At 42.5% G+C, this 20382-nt stretch overlaps 1 protein-coding gene and 1 long non-coding RNA gene across 4 annotated transcripts; one reads left to right on the top strand and one right to left on the bottom strand.

Moving 5' to 3' along the window:
• The first annotated feature begins 8265 nt into the window (after window positions 1-8265).
• Window positions 8266-13141, top strand: LOC134420402 (uncharacterized). Its single transcript, XR_010028330.1, has 3 exons — window positions 8266-8359; window positions 11158-11332; window positions 12890-13141. It is a non-coding gene; the product is annotated as an uncharacterized LOC134420402 (long non-coding RNA).
• A 328-nt stretch (window positions 13142-13469) lies between these two features.
• On the bottom strand, window positions 13470-19091 carry LOC134420386 (transmembrane protein 14C-like). Of its 3 annotated transcripts, none has more exons than XM_063160547.1 (5): window positions 19044-19091; window positions 18756-18839; window positions 16185-16286; window positions 14231-14318; window positions 13470-14040 (listed from the first exon to the last, which is right to left on the bottom strand). In XM_063160547.1, the coding sequence occupies exons 2-5, from the start codon at window positions 18829-18831 to the stop codon at window positions 13983-13985; spliced, it is 324 nt and encodes a 107-aa protein (XP_063016617.1). In that variant the 5' UTR covers window positions 18832-18839; window positions 19044-19091; the 3' UTR covers window positions 13470-13982. The 3 variants fall into 3 exon arrangements, with proteins under 3 accessions (XP_063016617.1, XP_063016599.1, XP_063016608.1); XM_063160529.1 differs by having other exon boundaries at window positions 18949-19086; XM_063160538.1 differs by having other exon boundaries at window positions 18953-19076.
• Between the last annotated feature and the right edge of the window lie 1291 nt (window positions 19092-20382).

The raw sequence follows: 20382 nt of genomic DNA, 5'->3' as shown, positions 1-20382 counted from the left end.
GCTTGGTTGGCAGGAAAAGACTGAAAAATATCATTGCAATTAGTGTGGAGAAACTTGAAGCTACAACACCATCAGCAATTCTGCAGAATGAAGCATAACAGTGCAAAAAGACTAAGTGATGCTGTGCAAGCCATATGGGTGGGTTTTTTCAGGGAATGCTGGCTAATTTTTAATAGATCAGCTGGATGGGCAAATTCCTGAGTTGTTATGGCAGAGAATGGAATGAAAGCAAGTCTGTTGGATGGACATCTCTGGTGTTTCAGAAGGTGGATATGAGAACCTCTGAGGGTTTAATATTGCTGGGAAAAACTCTTTAATGGCAATCTGCCTGAGCTGGGGTTACAGAATCTCAGTCGAATTCAGGAGCAGAGGAATGAGATCAATACAGAGCAGAGTACCAATTAACAGCCCTGGTTTTCAAGAGCATCCTTCATTTATCCTCTAAAATTTCCTTTGTCTCTGTCACAGCCCTGTAGAGAGCACTGAAATTTCCCTTGTAAGTTATGAAGCAGATTGCAGCAAGCTGGAGAAGTGACACCATATACATTAGAAATCAGTGTTAATCATACATAGAAAAACAACTTCCAAGTTTAAATATGTATGGTTCCTTGCCTTAGATCAGAGACTTACTTGAGAAACAAATATAATTTAAGTAAATGTTTTTTAATTCTCCTCAGAGACATGTTTTCTTAAAATATAGTGTATATAATACAGTCACATTAGGGAAAATACAAACTACATTGAATAGGCTTAGATCAGTATTTTCCTCTGAGAGCCAGACGGTTTCCCCTCCCCCCTAGCATCCCAGCAAACACTGAAAAGCAACTCAGGCTGGACTTCGAATTTCACAATTTCGATTGGTTGGGTTTAGCTGGTTCCCTTTTCAGGGCACGTCTCTACCGAGAACCAGCCAGGGTGGGTTTTAACCCTTATCTCCCTTCCTGCCATTTTTATGAAATATTGCTGCCTGTGAGGAGCAGCGGCAAAACGCTTCAAGCCCGCAGGTGGAGCCGGCAGTGACCAGCCCACAGGCAGGGCAGGAAGCCACCGGCACCACAAGCAGGTGCCACACTCTGCACTCACCGAGCTCCGCTCGCTGCTCCCCCGCGGGTCAGGTGTCCCACGGCAGCCACGCTCAGCAGCCTGGAGGGTGTGACACAGCCCGGAATGAGCCATCGGCCCCTGCCTGGCTGTGCACAGCTCTGCCCTGCCTCGCCCCTGTGCTGCCTTCAGCTGCGCGGGTGATGGACAAACCCTTGCCCCGCACTCTCGGCATCTCTCGCTGCTCAGAGTGACCCCGAGATGCGTTAGAAAGTCTCTTTTCCCAGCCCGGCACTTGAAGGACTCAGAGCTCTTCATTTCTCGGTCTCAAGGTTGTTTATTGTATCTTATCTATAAAATTCTTTCTCCTGTCGTGCCGAGGTCTGTCCAGCAGGACAGACAGAGGCATTCTGCCTCCCCCGGGGCGGTGTTATCTTTTTATACTTAACACTACGTGTACAATATTTACAATTACTTTCCAATACCTATCACCTATGTTAGACAGTGTAGTATATGGTAGAAATAATTCATGCTATTAATGTATAAAATATTGTAAGATCCAAGCGATGTCTTTTGACTACCCCAGCCGGGAGCAGAGTCTTATTCAACCACGTTAAGATAATACCAGGTCTTTTAACGTAAGAATGGAACCTTCCTGAGCGATGATCACTGACTTCCCTGGAATGCCAGGACCACTCAAGAGTGATTTCGCACCTTGAAGATTGCATCTGCTACGATGATCACCGGCGCCACCCCGTTACATGTGAATGCCGACTTCTCCGGAGTGCTCAGACAGCATCCAGACACCTGGACTGGACTTTTGTCTACCCCTGCACTTGTACGGCCCCGGTTCTGCATGTGAGGGGACACAAAGGAACATTCGGCCATCTCTGCCTCAGGCACAACAAACTGTATAAGAGCTCGCTGCGTGAAGCAGCCGGGGTGAACGGGGTGAGACTCTGACATTCGGGTGTCAGACCCCTGTGTTCACCCAGCGCCCATCCCGGGCTCGACGCTGCCCTTGGCTGTGGTGGGGTTTTTTGCCGATCGAAATTATGTTTCGCTGACAATTTAATAAATCATTGCCAAATTTTCTTATAAATTTGGCTCCCGATTTGATCATCTATAACAACAGTGAGCTTCTACTCTAAACCAATCTAAAAGTGCCACCATCACAGCAGAAGATGGAAGCCAAGAAGAAGAAGGAGAAAGGCTGGACACGCCCAGCTTACTCCATCTTGCCCCCTGAACTCCCATTCTAAAAACCCCAAAAAATCTATTTTTGACTCTGTGATAAATCCAGTATCATTTTACTTAAACTGTCGTGGCTTGTAATTCTTCATATAAAGGTTGGGAATTGTTTTTTCCAAAGGCTAAATCAAAGACACAGGGGTCTTGTGCTCTGTGCCAAGGTCCCTGAGCTCCCTGGGCAGGCAGAGGAATTTTCTGGGTTCCGACGCTGCACAAGCCATGCACATTCACACTGATGACAAAAATAATGAGGGGTGACACCCGGGAGCATTTAACAACCTGTTTGCTGCCAGAAGCACCGCAGGAAATTCACTTTGCTTCAGGACTGGGTGCTTTAGAGTTCTTTATGTAGCCTACCAGAGCGATTTAACTTAAGCACTAGCCTCCTTCAAATAATCCCCTTCCTCTCACCTAATAGACACATCAGGTCACTCCGGAGGAGAAATGCATTATTTTCCCAAGGGAAATGGAGAACATCCCAGCCATGGATAGGTCACACAACAGCTGGCTTCAGGAAGATGGCAATGCTAATTGATGTGTATTCATTTAATTCATTTTGGTCAATTACTCTGGAGAGAACAGGCTGCTGTCAGCTCTACCTCCTCCCTGTGAGGGGTTAAATCCACAGTGTTTGCTCTGAGCAGGGACCAGAGATATCCACTGTCTTGAGCAGGGGTGGCTGAAGTGGCCAGGATGACATCAGGGCTGGTGGTACACCCCAGGAAGCAGCGCAGTGAAGGTGCCCAGGGGTACTCACCCGGCCAGCCCCCATCTGTTGCTGTCCTGGGACGGCTTTAGGGCTGACATTTCCTCGGGAGCAGCAACTGCCCATAATTGTGGGGTTTCAGTCACAGTGTGCAGGAATCGCTGGGTGCTCCATGAGACTTGCACTTGGGGACTGAGCTTTGCCTCTGCAGCTCCTCCTCTCCATCACTCAGTGCCCTGCTCAGGCATTTGAGTGCCAGCTCACACAGCCCCTCACATGTTTCCATGAGAGGGGGCCTTTACCTGGCTTTTTACTTGGCAGGGCTCCAGCTGGGCACAATCTTACACACAGTCCTGGTTATGTGTCTGGGCAGCCAAAGGCACCAAACTACAGAAATGAGAGACTAATAAAGGAAACACAACAGTTTTGAGAGCATGAGAGTTTCCTGCAAGCTATCACATTGCTGCTTCTTTGGGAAAGAGGCCTGTCTACCTAAACAATGGCAACAATCACTTAAGGGAGGGTAGCAGGAATGGGAAAAAATTAGTTGCCCTCTTTTTTTCCAAATCCAGCCCATTCTGCCCACCAGCCAGATTCCACTTTAGCTACACTGGGTTAACATTTGGAGTCAGGCACAGTCTTGGTGATGTACATAGAGAAATTCAGCTGGAAATCTAAAATATGCTCAAGTCTGGTGTTGGGGATTGATGCTGGTCAGATGCCAGGCACCCACCTGCTGGTCAGATGCCAGGCACCCACCAAAGGTGCTCACTCACTCCTCTTTGCAGTAAAGAGAAAATTTAATAAAGGGTTCATGAGTTGAGATAAGGACTGGGAGGGTGTTGCCATCTTATTGCAGGGGTTCCACACTGTTGTCTCCTATCACAAAAGTTTAATACCTTCTTGGCATTTCTCATGGGCATCTCCTCAGAGCACTGACTTTTCCCCCACAAAGGAACCAACCAACTCCAGTTCCCCTCTCAACCAGCCACCCCACCTCTTTTATAGTACTCTTCTTCTCATGGGTTACAGCTGTGGCCTGTTAAAGTGAGGCCTGTTCCTAATCTTTGATAATTGGCCCAGCTGCAACTCCTTAGGGGTAAGATTACTTTCTACACAATCTTTATTTTCTTATATTCTATCCCACTAATGGAGAGAGCTCTCATCAATTACCATTGTAGGCAAAACAGGCTCAGCTTAGAAATATTAAGTGAATTTATTATCCACAAAATCAGAGCAGGATAATGAGAAGTAAAACAAGCCCTTAAAAACACCTTCCCCACACCCCTCTCCTTCCACCTCTACCTCCTACCCCAGTGGTGCGTGGAATGGATGTTATGGTCAGTTCATCACCCATGGCTTCTCTCAATGCTCAGGGAGTTGTTCCCCTTATGCACTGTGGGGTCCCTCCCACAGGAGGGACCTGTGAACTGCTCTATGAACTTCTCCAAAGTCAGTCCACCTCACAGGCAGCAAGCAGTTCCCTGTGAACAGCTGCAGTGTGAATCCATCCCATGGGCAACAGTGTCCTCAAACTGCTGCAGCCTGGGTCATTCTTCCATGGATTGCAGTCATCCAAGGACAGGCTGCTCCAGCCTGGGAGCAGGGTCCCTCTCTCCACAGATGTTCCACGGGGTCGCAACCTCCTCTCAAGCATCCGCCTGCTCTGGCATGGGACTCCTCCACGGGCTGCAGGTGGATCTCTGTGTCCCCCATGGATCCCCATGGGCTGCAGGGGCACAGCTGCCTCACTCACCATGGTCTCACCATGGCCTGCAGAGCAATCTCAGCTCTGGCACCTGGAGCACCTCCTGCTCTCCTTCTCCATGGACCTTGGTGTCTGCAGAGTTTTTCTTCTCACATGTTCTCACTCTGCTCTTCTCTGGTTGAAATTACAACTGCGCCACATTTGTTTTGATTTCTTCTAAAATGTGTTATCACAGAGGCATTATCATCATTTCTAATTGGCCCAGCCTTGGCCAGCAGCACATCCATCTTTAGAGCTACCAGAGATTGGCTCTCCTGGACATTATGGAAGCTTCTAGCAGCTTCTCACAGAAGTCACCTGTGTAGACCCCCCTGCTACCAAATCCAAGCCATACAAAACCAATACAGCTGGCAAAAGCAAGCCTTCTGGTATTTGGGTGACATTGAATCCATAACCCAAATAAAGTAATCTTTACTTTTCTTACCACATCATCTGTTGTTTTAAGCTTATAGTGTATTACTGTGGCTCTACCATGCTGCACCCACCATATCATTTCATGATTCTGAAGAAATAAATTGTATTTTATTTTTCACCTGAATTTCATTTATTACCAGAGACAGATTGCTGGCATTTGTGCACTTTGTTGTAGGCTTATATGAGAAAGACTTTTGAGGTGAGGAATAATGAAGGGTCAGGATTTCTATCTGAAGTCATATTTCTAGAGCATTTAATAATTTATAAATATTCACTCCAGACAGGAAGCAATTATTTCACTTATTGATATAATCACTAGATTTTGTCTTTCAGAAGTATAAAGGAAAATTTAATCTTAAATATATCTTCTGCTCACATGCATTGCCAGGACATGCATGAGCAGGGAAACAGTTGAGGAAACAAACAAAAGATTGGGTAGAACACACAGCAGGATGGTCTGCCTGGAATGGGGTAAAAGAACAATGCCCTGTTTGCTACACTGTCAGGTCGAGCCCATCAGAGACAGCAGTAGCACCTCTGGATAATGCACATAAGAAGAGGAAATAAGTTACTGCACAAGAGCAACTGCAGCTGGAGGGAAGAGTGAGAACATGTGAGAGAAACAGCCCTGCAGACAGCCAGGTCAGTGAAGGAGGAGATGAGGGAGGTGCTCCAGGTGCTGGAGCCCAGATTTCCCTGCAGACCATGGTGAAGCAGCTGTCTCCCAGCAGCCCATACAGCTCCACAGTGGAGCAGAGATCCACCTCCAGCCCATGAAAGACCAGGTGGATGTGCCTGAAGAGGCCTGTGACCCTTTGGGAAGTCCGTGGCTGAGCAGGCTCCTGTCAAGACCTAGGGACATGTGGAGAGGGACACTCACCCTGGAGCAGGTTTGCTGGCAGGACCTGCGACCCCGTGGAGGATCCTCGCTGGAGCAGTCTGTCTGTTCCTAAAGGACTGCACCCTGTGGAAGGAACCCCTACTGGAGGAGTTCATGAAGAGCTACAGCCCATGGGAAGGACTGACTGCAGAAATTCATAAGGTCCATCTCCCATGGGAGGGAACCCACACTGGAGCAGGGAATGAGTGTGAGGAGTCTTCTTCCTGGGGAAGAGGGAGCAGCAGAGACAATGTGTGATGAACTGACCTCAAACCCCACTCCACATCAACCTGGGCCACTGCAGGAAGGAGGTGGAGAAAATCAGGAGTGAAGTTGGAAGGTGTTTTTAAGATTTAGCTCAACTTCTCACTGTTCAACTCTGTTTTGACTGGTAATAAATCAAATTAATTTTCCCCGTGTCCAATCTGTTCTGCTCATGATGTTAATTGGTGAGTGATCTCTCCTTGCCCTTAAATCCCTTCATTATATTTTCTCTCCCCTGTGCAGCTGAGGAGGGGGTGATAAGAGTGGCTTCAGTGGGCATCTGACATTCAGCCAGGGTCAACCCAGCACAGATTTGAATGAGGTCGACTGCAGTGACCCAGCTAAAGGAGAAGCAATTAGCAGTAGGCTGACCCCTCTTACCCTTCCTCCCCAAAAAAACCCTCACTGCTCCTGGGGACAAAAAAAAAAAAAAAAAAAACAAAACAAAAAAAAAAAAAAAAACAAAAAAAAAAAAAAAACAAAGAGAGAGAGAAAATTGAGATTAGCACTAATTAGGTGTCACTTAACACATTTTTTTAAAAAGTTACCTTTCCTCTTTCCTGCTGCTGCATTTTTAGCATATCCACCACACCTTGTTTGTGGTTGATAAGGGAGGATTTGAATGCTGTTTACCATCATCTTTTAGCTCATCTTTTGTGCATTGTTATGGAGAGCCCTGACTAAAGCAGACAGAGTGTCTATAGGTGACAGCATGAAGTTAACACTCATCTGAAAGGAGCAGTCTTGAGTAAAGTCCTGATCTATGAGGACCGAGATTCCCTGAGAGGGCACTCCGTGGGATATATTCTGAAAATCAAATATGTAATGAGAAAATCTGTGGATCTTTTCTGCCTGCATGCAGCACACTATTCCCTAAAGAAGCTGGTAGTCTGATGGTTGACAGCTAAGAGGAACAGCAATAATTGCAGGCTGCTGCCACCTCTGTCTCAGAAAGTCACTATGACTTCTAATACTGGATATATTTGCTGGCTTGACAGATTGAGAAGCGGATATACAGAAGAAAATGTTATTTGTTTTTTATCACTGTTATTTGGTATTTACCACTAGTAAAAAGCAAAACCATAGATAAGCAAACAAAATGCTTTAAAAAGAGTAAATAAAGTTCCTGTGCAATCATGGTACTGTCTGTTGCTGTGCAGAAACATGAGTGTGTGTGTTAATTGCCCTCCTGGCCATAAAGAGGACGTGGCTGAAGTTGGGTCTGTGTTGATCAGTGACTCTGTGCTGCCCAAAAAACTGGATGCCAAACAACCTCCCGTCCTTCACATAAATAAATGAATTTATATAAAAATAAATTCATATAGATGATATTTATAGGTGTAAGTTGAACACAGTGTCCTGGTTTTTTGGCAGGGATGAGACAGTAGTGGCACAGGAAGGAGAAAGTCTGGCGACAGGCCCCAAGCTGATGTAAATGATGCAGGGTTGCCAGGTGAGGTAGTGTCTGGGAGCTGAAGATATTGCTGTATATAGGACAAACAATGCAGATTGGAGCATCTAGCACTGCTAAACACCAGGGATATGTAACCACACAGAGAACCAGAATGATCATTTTCACAACAGCTTTATGGATTAAAATACTTTCAGAAGATTTTAGGATTGTTGCTCTGTGTCCATTGTCACAATTTTTGGATTCCTAGTCCCATCACATAAATTTTCCCCTGCCTCCCAGTCTAGGCTCCATTTTTTAAACAGAAACAGAACCTGAGTAAATGGACCTCTCACCTCAGAATATTTTACATCTTGTCATGACACCACAGACCTGCAGGAATCTCAGTGGAGGGAGGTTTCTGTCCAGAATTTAAAAGCGTTTACTTCGCTCCTGCTGCTTTTCATCCCTTTTCTCTCCTCCTGGTGCGTATTTTCCTGCCCTGCTGACTGTGGTGCTGCATACTAATGGAGCAATTCTTGGCCCATCCCCAGAGGAAGTTGTGTGCAGGTTTATTGAGGAACAGAGGGGTCAGGAGGAATTTCAGCGCATCCAATAACTCTCGTACTGGTGGGATGCCTTCAGGTAACAGCACATTATTTGATCCCAGCCATTTTCTATTGTTATAGCGCTGCTGAAAGAGCACATATCCAAAGAAACTTAGCTAACACCCTATCCCTCATTATATATATATATTTATTCCAACAGCTTACAAAGCTATAACGCTTGTGTGTTTTCTAAAAGTGCTTAGAGAAGGAGGACTGTCCTGCTAAATCTCTTCTGCTTGTGAATCAGGCTGAAAACCCGCAGATTTTGTTTCTTGCTGTAAATAGGCGAGAAAGACTGGGCTGATCTTCCAGTACAGATAAGTGATTTCTTTCAGGGGGTGTAAGAAGAGTGGCAGAAGGGTTTAATTTTCATTCCTCGCGCGATTATTATCAGCTCCTTAGCAGCACGACCATTGGATTGCACAGTATGCTTGGTGAGAAAAGCCTTTTGCGCCTGCATCATTTCCTTTCCTTCCTCAGGCCGGCACAAAGGTAATAAAGGAGCTAAGGACCTATTCAGCTGAGAGAGCCAAGCATTTGTGTTCCAGCATTTGGTGTTCCGGGTCAGATAGCGACAAGTGGGCAAACCCTAAACTGGAATTAGGTTGATTATTATTTATCCTTGTCTCCACGTCTCGGGGTGGGTGGGGTGTTTTTCTCCCCCGGCTGACATCGGAGCGGCGCTGCCGCCCTCTCCCGGCTCTGCGCGCTGCCAAAACCTCTGCATTCCCAGCGCAGCCAGCCACCGCCTGGCAGCAAACAGGGGGAAATAAAAAATAAAACCAGGGAAAACAAACAAACAAACAAACAAATAAGCACCAAGGAGAAAATGGAAAAAAAATTTAAAAAAGGGGGGGGGGGGAGGAAAAAAGGCAGAAAAAGGGGAAAAAAAGAAAAGGGGGGGAAGGGGGGAAAGAAAAAAAAAAGAGGGGAAAAAGAAGAATAAAGGAAAAGCAGAAAAAAGGAAAAAGAAAAATGAAAAAGAGAGAAAAGAAAAATAGGGGAGAGGGAGTGGATTTTCTTCAATGAGGGGGTGGCCGAGCACTGAAACAAGATCTCAGGGAAGTGATGATGGTCCCAAAGCTGTTGCTGTTCAATAAGCACTTGTACAATGATATATAGATTAGATAGCTAGATATAGATAAATATCTAAGATACTGATATAGATATATATCTAACTATATATCTATCTTAGATATATAGTTTCACTTTTACATTGTTCTGTGGGGAGTCAGGAGTTGTACTCAATGATCCTCATGAGTCCCCTCCAACTGAGAATATTTTATGACTCTAAATATTAGCACTAAAGTTCAATTCCATTTAGTTACCATGCTTGCAGGACAGGATCTCAAAATACAATAGCAATATATTAGCAAATGCTAATATTTGATGAAATAAGGCAAATAGACTTTAGTCGTACCACATTTTTTCTCATTAGGGTTTTTCTAAGAGTATCAAACCACTGTATGAACTACCAGCGCTGAAACAGTATCAGTTCCATTTACCAATTCTTGCACCTGAGGCAGGAAACATTTAATGCCACACACTGTATAAAACAGCAATGTAAAAGACAGCCAGGAAAGGGATACAGAAAACATTATCTCCATTTCAGAGTTCAGAAGAGAAGCACAGAAAGACTGAAGGAAACACCCAAAGTCCCTTCTGCACTGGACTGAGCTGGGGATATTGCATAAAAGCATAAGCACTTAGATCTGTTCCATCATGGCATTTCAAGGAAGCAGGAGAGGAGATGAGGGCAGATGCCTCTGTGCTATTACTGACACAACATTTTCCATTCTTACTTGTAGGGATTGTGGAGAAACAAAGACTTTCCTCCTCGTGTCATAACTGCTTGGAGGCTCTCCTGACCTTTGTTTCCCCCTCCCATTTTTCCAGGTGATTAAGCTGTGCAGCCAGAAAGCATAACTGTAATGCCAAGAAGCCAGCAATTTTAACACCACAAAAGGATGATTGTGCAATACTTCAGGCCATATTAGTTTCAGCACAGACTGACCCTCAGCTGGTGATGACAGAGCGCCAACAGCTCCCAGCACAGTGACTGACAGAACTGGGACATGGCAAATTGCACTTTCAAAGCCTGCAGCAGAACAAGAGTTAGGGGACTCGCTTTGCATTAAAACAGGCTTGTGCCATATTCTTAGAACAAGTGATAAAGTAGGACAGCACATGACTACTTCCCTTCTAAACCATTCCACTTGAAACATCTTTCATCCACATCTCATTCTCCTTTGCTGGCTTGTGAAAGACAGTTGCCCATACTACTAGTGTAACATTGCCTGAATTCTTACACTATTTCACACATTTGTAGTAAATTAAAGAGATTTTTGCTACCTGCAAATGTCACATCGATTGGAAGAACAGCATAGGTTGTGATATCCATCAATGTGTGAGTCACCTCAACTCAGTGGTGGAATTGAGCCTGAGTATATTAAGAGTATATTACTGCTGAACTAGGGGTCTCAGTGTTGTACCTGTAAAGACTAAGCCATAACTGAGGCACTCAATTGTTCAATATTTTGACCCTCCCCCCAAAATATTTGCTTACATTTTCACTAATTGGATGCTCTGTAACATTCCAAACCTGTATGTATGTGATGCTGCCTCAGTGTCAGCAATTGGGGCACCAGAGAGAAGATCCTGAATTAGAGACCCTGGAGTTAATCAGAAGTAAATATTTAAGTGGAATACTGCTTGTCCACTCTGGGCAGAGGAATCTGAGTTGCATTGCTCAGCTTCAGGATGTTTTTGCATTTTTGCCAGTTACTATCTAACTTTAAAAGAAGACTTAAAAAATAGTTGATCCTTTTCCCACAGATCCCAGGAACTTTGCTAGCTGTTCTCAGCTGTGGTGTGACTTCCCCTGTCAACATTCTCCCTGCAGGATATCCCATGGTCTGAGGCAAGGAGCCCTTCCTTGGGAAGGGAACTTGAACCCATCCAGAGCAGGAACTGAAGGGAGCCCAACATCTCTCACTTTCCAGGACTTAAGGTAAGCAACTGCTATTATAAAGACAGGCTTAAACAAAAATTACAAAATTTAGGCCAGACTCCTACTTTCAGGAGATCACTTACCTACCAAAGTGATAAGAAAATTCCCTCCTCTGGTCCTGAGCCAGCCACTCAAGAGAGGGGTAAAATACCTGACATCTCCTCTTGCCACCCAGTTTCTATCAGGAAAGTAAATGTGGAATGGAGGACCTGGGCCCTCACTCTAGGAAACGAGGATTTGACAACTCAAATGCTTTTCTTCTCTCAGTTCTGTAATGTTCTGGATGTGTGATTAAACTCTGAGTTGTTGAGTCCTGGTGACTCAGTATGTGTATAGTAAAACTAGTTTCCTGTTCCTGGACCTTTTAAAAAAATCAGTATTCATTTCAGCTTGTGCTGACAGCTGAAACTGTAAAAAATATTAAACTAATATTTTATTTTCAGAGTGTGCTTTGAACAAGCAGCCTTAATTTAAGTGTTATTTTAGCAGTTCATTTCTCAAAAATAACTAAATCATTCTTTCCAAAATCCATGTACAAGCTGACTCATAACATGAAGCTCCATTCAAGCCATGGCATAGTCACAGTGGATTTAATGCCAAAGTAATTTTCTCATTTTTCATGGAGACCAGTCTCAGTGGAAAAAAAAACCAAGAAAGAAATCTTTTAGAAGTAGCTAACAATCAGACTAAAAGCAGGGGCAGTCTGGAGAATGGATATTTATGTCTTTAATTCTTGAATGGCTCATAGAAAATTCTGTATCAATGACAGAATTTTCTATTCAATTACATGGGGTGATTTAAATACATAAAAAAGTAATTACAAAACTTCTGTTAGATTTTGCTTAAAGTATAGTCAAAAGAGACTACGATTTAACTGAGACTAGAATTTCAGACATGCTTTAACATGTTTTCAGTGTTGCTCCCTGGAGATTCATCCTGTACAGATCAGGTTATTTAGAGATTAGGTGCCTGGAAACAAGAGAGGTTACAATATGAAACACATTCAAAAACGTGAAATTAATTTTATAACTTTTGCTAAGAGAACTGATAACACATAGCACAACTGGCCCAACATCTACAGATCTGCTTCTAATTACTACTTTCTACTACAATAGCTTCCTGTTACTACCATGTGGGTAACCATTGACTCACAACAGTAGAAATGTCACTCTGACTCAATACTAGTAAATGCCATTTTTAGAAAAGGAAATACAAGCACTGAAGTGACCAACAAAATGGAGAAATTATATAGTTTGGTATCTGCTTTATGCAGTTTGAGGCAATTTTTACAAATTCCTTTAAACACTATGAAATGGAAAGTGTGTAAGATGTAAGCTAATTTAAACCTGCTTTGCCATTTTCATGTTAAGCAATTGACATGGTTTTGATATAATCAGTGGTACAAAGGTCCCAAAATAAAATACTAAATAGTCACTACATAAGGTATCACTTTAAAATAGAGTTACACTTGGTAAGAATCATAATTTATCAATAATTATGTATCACTAAAGAATAAGCTGATAAAGGACTTTCTTTCACACATTTCTTCCATCACAGTGCTAAGCCCATGTGAGCTGTGCCTGCACTAACAGAACTGCAAGACTCAGTGCAGGAGAAGCAATCAAGGATGGAGTGACAACAAAAGCACCAGATGCCACTGATGCCTCTTCCACACTTCACTCCTCAGGCATCACAGCAGAACAAGGAACCCTCCTGACTCCAGAGTTTCCTAGTAAAGACAGATTTGAAGAGGCACAGCCACTCTCCTAAGAGATTAAAAATAAAGTGCTGACACATTCTATTGTCAAATAAGCCTGTAATATCAGAATTACATAGTGTTGGGTATTTTACTCCAGTTATACAGTCTAGATCACATTCAACTGCTCATTTAGCCTAGCACAAATCTCACTTAGTTAATCCTCAGGGTAGGTTCCTTTCAAATAACTTAAAAAATGAAATGTTAACGAAGGCCCATATTTTAATCTTCTATCCCTCCATTTATAAAGTGATTTTAAATATCACTGAAAGATAGCACTTGGATACTAACAGTCCACTGCAAGTACTTCCACTGAGAAAACAAGGTGAAAAAAATAGCCCTGTCCCCAAACACAGAAATTGTACAAAAAAAAAGGCCAAATAAAGGTTTGTAACAAATTTTACTTATAGAAAGGCATCATTTTAGCATCATTTCACAATAAAAAGACAAGATCTGTTGGACATTATAAAGACATGGTATATCAATTCGGAATGAAACAGGTAAAGCACACCGTAATACTCAGTGTAAAAGTTTGAGACACACTATTGTATTTAGCCAGTTAGTCCTGGTGCCTCTTTGTGGATATTTTCTTAATTACAGGATATTTTCGCTCTGCTTCATACATGCCAGAAGTATATTTTGGAATATTAAAACATGTAAGTGTTAAAATACATTGAAACATGCCAGAAAAATCAAACCCAGGACCCATTTCTCTCTATACACAAACAGCTCTACCTTGTATATAAACTATCTGTCCCACCATTGTATTCTCCCTTATAAAAAAAGATTAAAAAATGTCTTGATGCAGAAAATTTTTCCATCTTCTCACTTCTGCATTCATGCAATTTCATGATCAGGTTTCCTTTTCCAAATACTAAGATGTAAAATTAACAGTTACTTTTCCTGGGGCTTTTCCAACATCTTCAGTGCTAATCTTCCAACCATTAGCAAACTGTATAAAGGGAAAAAAACATATAATTTAACAATAATAACAATAATTTGTCAATTCATTTTCAGATACTTCATCCAAGTGATGCATGGGAACAAAAATAATACACAAAATATCTTCACTCCATCTGAGTTTAATTAAGTGAATAAGAAATCACACACAGGAGGTCAAAAAAAAAAAAAAAGTATTGTACCTGACACCAGCAATTAGCCCTGCAGGCATGAATTTTCTGGAGTGGTAAAATCTTGTTCCCATGACAGCAGTCAATGCTCCAGATGTAACTTAAATGAGAGATTGTACAGTCCAGTCAGCAGAGATGCATGTGTGGGAGAAACATAATTAAAAACTAACAGAACAGGGAGAAGTAGCAGCATCAAGTAAAAAGAGAAATAGGGTTACTTCACTTAATGGACAATGAGAGTCAATAAATTGTGTAAATTTTAAAATGCCTCAGTTTGTAAAGAGTAAGTATTCTATATCAAGTTCAAGCAGACAGTGCAATATATATCCTTCTGCACATACTTCTCAAATTTGTCTTTCAAAATGTGCTCTTTTTGAGACTGGAAATAATTTATGATACACTGCTCTAGAACTCACTCCTTCCACACACAGGCAAATCACTAAACTTGTGCACATAATTCCCTCACTTCTCAAAAAAGGGAGAGAGCATTTGTCTAACTTGTAGTAATCATGTCTAACATGTAGCATCATGTTTAATTTGTAGTGATGTTATGAGAATTAAGTAATTTGTTTTCTAAAGACTTCAAAAGGGAAGTGTGCTAAGCATTACCAAGGTGAGAATTAATTGTCCCTGACCACTGGACACAGAGACAGGAGCCAGGTACTTTCACTGACTCAGTAAGATAGAAAGGACAGCCCCTGGAACGTAGTATCTCAAATAAAGACAGAATGCTAAAAAACTGTAAGGAAAACATACACTGATGGAATCCTTATCCTTAGTATGCATCTGCTACCCAGTGGTAACAGCTGCACACATGTTGTTCCAACAACTCTTTTACCCCCTACTGTTGCTTCTGTGTGATGATTGGTCCTGCAGGATCCAGTTCATCTTCAGTCCTAGCCATGACATCCTTCCTCCCAAACACCAAACAAAATATTGTCACTGAACACTTCCTAATCTCACATAATGAGATATGTAAGAGACTGGGACCATAGTCCAACACACAATAAAACAAAAATATTTCAGTATTAAAATGCTTCAAGCTCTAATTAGTAGCCTGTCTTCAAAATATTCACACCTCAAAATGAAATTTTGTTTCAAACAGCAGCAGAACACATCTTCTTCAAAAACTCTGAGGCATGAAAAGACTCCATATGCTGCTGAGCTACAGAAATGTATCTGTCTCACACATTTGGGAAAACACTTAACCTCACACTTCTTCAGCTTGCTGTATCCACAGTTTGTTATGTTATTAAGGCTTGACCATGCAGAGCTTTTGGCCTGGCCAGTGGAAGTGGATTGCCTGTAAACAAAGGTGAAGTGGAGAGAAATGCTGGGCATTCCCCTTTGACTTGTGACTTTCACATGTCAGAGAGCCAGATGCTCTGTCACTGCTTCAGAGGAAAAATGCTGTAGTCAGTGGTGGCTCTTTAAACACTGACTAAGCAGTAACTCTCCACAGTTACCTTCTCAAATTGCGGGAAGGGAAGCTCCAATTCTGAGAAGGAAGAAACAGCATTACTGAAGCTTGCTTCTCTCTAAAATATCCCCAGGCATCAACACCTTTGTAATTTCACATATTTGTCATTTATAAAAATAAGCCAATCACAATCTCTGCCATTTTCTGTGATAATAAAATAGTCAGCTAGGGGTATGGTCAGTCTGAAGGGGAATCCCACTTCCCAAAATGTTATAGCCTGCTGCAGGATGCTCAAAGTACAAGGTTCCAGGCAAAAATAGTTCAGAAATCCATTTATTAGCACTTTTCTTGCACTGTGATCCTTCAAACACATCAGTATAAGACAGATGCATATTGGCAGCCACCAGTTCAGTTAAGTTTAGACAGCACTGAAGTTAGATTTGTAACACTATCTGTGTTTAACGATTCTGCAAAGACTATTAGGTACTAATTTTAAATATACAGGGTAAATGTAATCCTTTTCAAATAAAATTTTCAATTACTTACTCAGAGAAACCCAAATGTTATGTGGATTCTGTGAGACCTGATAAGCACCCAGTCCAGCCAAACTCCCAAAGAAAAGGCCAGCAGCTAGTGATGGAACACTACCTGAATAAGTAGAAGATAATGCATTTCTTAGAAACTTAAAGATTACCTTGGTCAGCAGCTTAACTGTTTTGTAAAACACCAAAAATTATAAAAATAAAAAAATACAGGCATTCATCATTCATTGACATAAAGAAGATTAGAGAAGGGGGTTTTTAAGATATTGAGACCATGCTGATCAACACAAAGAACCACTTCAATTACTCTTGCATAAGATACATACAGAATTAGTATTTAGTTCTCTAACAGCAAAGCCATTAATACATCCATGATTGAAAGAACAGTGAGAAAAGCAAAAGAATTGGTGTTTCCCTTGCACAAACCGAAGCATGTTGCTTCAAAACAGTTTTATGAAAATTCTTTGAGAGGCAGTAAAATAGAACGACTAAATTGTAAGAATTTAAGATCAGAAAAAAGGACATGTGAGTGGAATTGGGCAGGAGGGCATTCAAAGAATTGCCAAGGAGCAGGGCATAGCTGAACATGAGAGGTCATATCTCCTAAGTACACCTGAGATTTGATCCAAAGGTAGCTGCAGCCTTTGGAAGAAGGTTCCCTCAATGCACCTAAACTTTGAATCAGGTCCTTAGTATAAATGATAATCCCAACCTACCAGAAAATAAAGGATGCCACATCAAAATTGGTTATTTATAGAGTATATCAAGTAATGAAGTAGCATGATCACTGTGAGTGGTGAATGCCCTCCATAAGGCCAACAGAGGATTAAGGACTTAATGCTACTGAAGGTGGTTCTTTATACATTCCATTTCTGAGGTCACCTTTCAAAGACTTGAGATTGAAAAACTAAGTTGATAAAGATCTCCTGTCAATGTTAAAGGAGGACTGCATATTCCTTCCAGAAAGTAATAATTTTTCAATCATCAACAAGGTTGCTGTAATATTGCTTTGTATCCTGCTTATGGTATAAAAATCAAGATACAAAGATGATAGAAAGCACCTGATATACTTGCACATGTGCAAGGAAAAGATGCACACTCTACTAGGTGGCTGCTTTGCACAGAATATGAGTTTAAAATAAATCTGTGGTAGCTACAATGCTTTCCACAAGCCTGGGAGCTAAGAAACATCCATAATTTCCTTGAATTTTACCTCAAGGCATTGTTTAAGTAGATATGACACATACACTTCCAGGACAACCACATCACCTCTGGCTCAAGAAGTTCCTACATTTCAAAACACAGGGACCCAGAGAACTTGCTAAATGAAGACAGAAAAATAAATCAATAACTCACTCACTCACTCTCCCTTTGATTGCCATGTTCTCATATTGCTCCGAAGGCACCTACTACTGCCCCCTGTCTGTGTGGGTAGATAGATCAGGTTGTAAAAGAACAGATCAACTTAGTTCTACACATGAAAGTTCCATTTTCTTTTGGTTTCCCCAAGTTATTAGTAAGGATATAATGGCTCCTTTGTATGGTTGTTTTTTGTTTTTTTTTTTTTCTCTCTCCAGCAGTTACCATACGAGTTTCTGTTCCCCTTCAATAATCCTGTGACCTGGATTCCCTTGCCTGAACATAACCACATCCTCCCAACTGGGTTCCAAAGGACAAGAAAGACACCCATCATTTCATAATGGCCTTGGAGAAATACAGATGCAATTAGTTACTTAAGTTCTCAGTATTGTCCCTTCTGTCCTAAACTCCACTCACAACCCAAAGGATAAATCTAGACCAATGGAAAACAGACTGGAATAGGCACTAGCATCTATCAAGTCAAATGCACTAATAAGAGTCTTACTGACTTCAGCAATGCCCCTTTCTATCATAAAAACTAAGATGGCTTAGGGATTTTCAAAGCTGAAAGAGACAGTGTCGCAGCAGGAATAAATCCACAGTTCTGTCTGGAGGACAGTTTACCCCTTTTTCTGGGGTAAACTCAGAAAAAGGACAGGAAATGAAAGCAGTAGGTCAGAGGGTAAGCTTATGATGCAGAGCTCAGAAGAGAAACAAGTTTAAGGACTGATTTGCACTGTTCAGCTCTACTTGAAGAAAAGATAGTTCTGAAAGCTCTCTGCAGCTTGCAGTATACTGTTATCATCAAAGATTAAAATGGGAATAAATCTCTTGAGGAGGAAAAGTGGTGATTTATGTCACTTGAAGATACAGAAGACTTACAGAATGCTTGTATTTTAAACAGCAAGGAGAAAGCCTTTCTGAAGCAAACTTATGACAGTTCACCCAAAGAGCACAGAGCAGATATCAGCATCCTCCAGAAAGCAGATTATGGCCTTATCAGCCCAAAGCACCAGCTCAACTCAAAATCCAGCACACCCCAACAGCAGCAAGTTATCAGCACATGGCACAAACCGATAAAATTTACATATGGGTCAACTTCGAGATAGGAGGCTTTCGTAAAAAGCTGCCCAGCTCACACCAAGTTATTGGGGAGGGGGAGCAGAGGGTGGGGGAGGAAGAGGGAGGGAGACAGAAGCACCTTTCGGCACCCTACCTGCTTTTGCATAGCCAATGATTCCTCCTGATGCCACCAGGGCGGCGTAGCCAAAACCGAGCCAGTCCACTGCCATGCCGAAAACTGGAAGAGAAAACTGGGGTGAAGATCAGCACCTCTTAACCTTTTTCAGGGGAGGAAAAATTTAAAAAGCAAAGCATTTTGCTATGGCAAGCTTTTCCACAAGCAGGACCTGCCTAAAGCCTCGGCCCTGAGGCGAGCCCAAGAGATGCAGGCGGCGTTGTTGGGAAGGCAGCCCCGGGGGCACAGGGACACCGCGGGCCCCACCTGCGCGGCCGCCCCGCTCCGCAGCAACCGGGGCGGAGCAGGCGGCGGAAGGGGAGGCCAGGCAGCCACGCACCGCCCAAAACTTCCCTTTTCCGGCTGTTCCGGGGAAGGAAAGGCAAGCTGCAAGCGCGAAACCCAAGTGAAAACTCACCGCAGAGGCAGGGCAGGGTGAGGCCCGCAGCCAGGGGTTGCGGAGAAGGAGGCGCTGGTGTCTTTGCACCTACGTGCGGAGCTCCCGGGAATCCCCCCGTGCGGGGGAGGCGAGTGTCGGGTGTGAAAAACGCCAATCACTTGTTTTTAAAATTTTAAAAGTTTAATAGTAATAAAATGGTTATAAAAATAGCAATATAATTAGAGTAATAATAATTTGGACAATTTGGATTAGGACAATATGAGACAATAGAACCAGAGTTACGGACGTCCGAGTACGTTTTTCTGGGCAGCACGAGCCCGAAAAAGGACCCCCGTAAACAAAGGATTAACCCTTAAAAACAATAGCCTGTTGCATATTCATACATTTCATACGTGATGCCTAAATTCCATTCAAATACAGGATTCTGTCTGGTCATCGTCAACTTCTTCCTCTGAATCCTAACAGCGCCTTGGAGGAGGGAAGGAGCTCGTTTCTTCTGTTAAGAGGGCAATAAATTCTCTTTCTCTGAAGGATTTAGGTGTCCTGTGGCTGCTATTTTGCTTCAAGTCCTTTCTGTAAAAAAAGGTATCCTACATAGCATAGTTTCTATTTTAACATTTTTTATAACCTAAAACTATATTTAACACACTACTCAAGAGAATTAATACAGCATTACTTTCTAACACAACACATATACCATTCATTTTAATATCTGCGAAAAGCCAATCATATGATACGCATTTTTCACATCGGGGATGCCTGAGCAAGCCCTGGTGCCTACAACTGACTCAGTTACAGAGCAGGTTTTGTGCTCCTGTTCAGTGAGGGGCAAAGCTCCTGCGGAACTGCAGTCGTGTGCACCTAAGCCCCCCAGAAGTGGGATTACATGGTACAGCTGAGAATTTGGGGTTGGGTTTTGGCATAGCATGAGCTACAGTTCTGGGCAGCCTACAGGCTGCTTCCAGCTTTGAGCAGTAATTTCAGTATAGCTCTTGTACGGAACACGTACGGGATTTCTAGGACCTCCAAATTACAAACTAGTACAGACAGAAAAAGCAGTCTGCTGTAGAAGTTATTCAACACTAGAAGATGGAAAACATCTTGTAAAGAAAATGTTTGGCATTTTTTTGGCCTGGAAAATGTAGAGATGACTAATGCCTACAAAGCTAAACTTTCTCTTTTCTGAGTGCTGAAATGGATTTTCTT

The sequence above is a fragment of the Melospiza melodia genome, chromosome 1 (assembly GCF_035770615.1).
Source record: "Melospiza melodia melodia isolate bMelMel2 chromosome 1, bMelMel2.pri, whole genome shotgun sequence".
Taxonomy (NCBI): Eukaryota; Metazoa; Chordata; class Aves; order Passeriformes; family Passerellidae; genus Melospiza; species Melospiza melodia.
Note: the sequence above shows the minus strand (reverse complement) of the source record. Positions and strands in the feature narration are given on the sequence as shown.

Bases quoted from the DNA above. Each gene is read 5' to 3' on its own strand.
- LOC134420386 (XM_063160547.1), bottom strand. From the start codon at position 18,831: ATGGCAGTGGACTGGCTCGGTTTTGGCTACGCCGCCCTGGTGGCATCA. The intron at 16,287-18,755 runs GTAGGGTGCCGA...CTACTTATTCAG, and splicing joins CATTGGCTATGCAAAAGCAG to GTAGTGTTCCATCACTAGCT. The intron at 14,041-14,230 runs GTACAATACTTT...CCCTTTATACAG, and splicing joins GGGCTAATTGCTGGTGTCAG to TTTGCTAATGGTTGGAAGAT.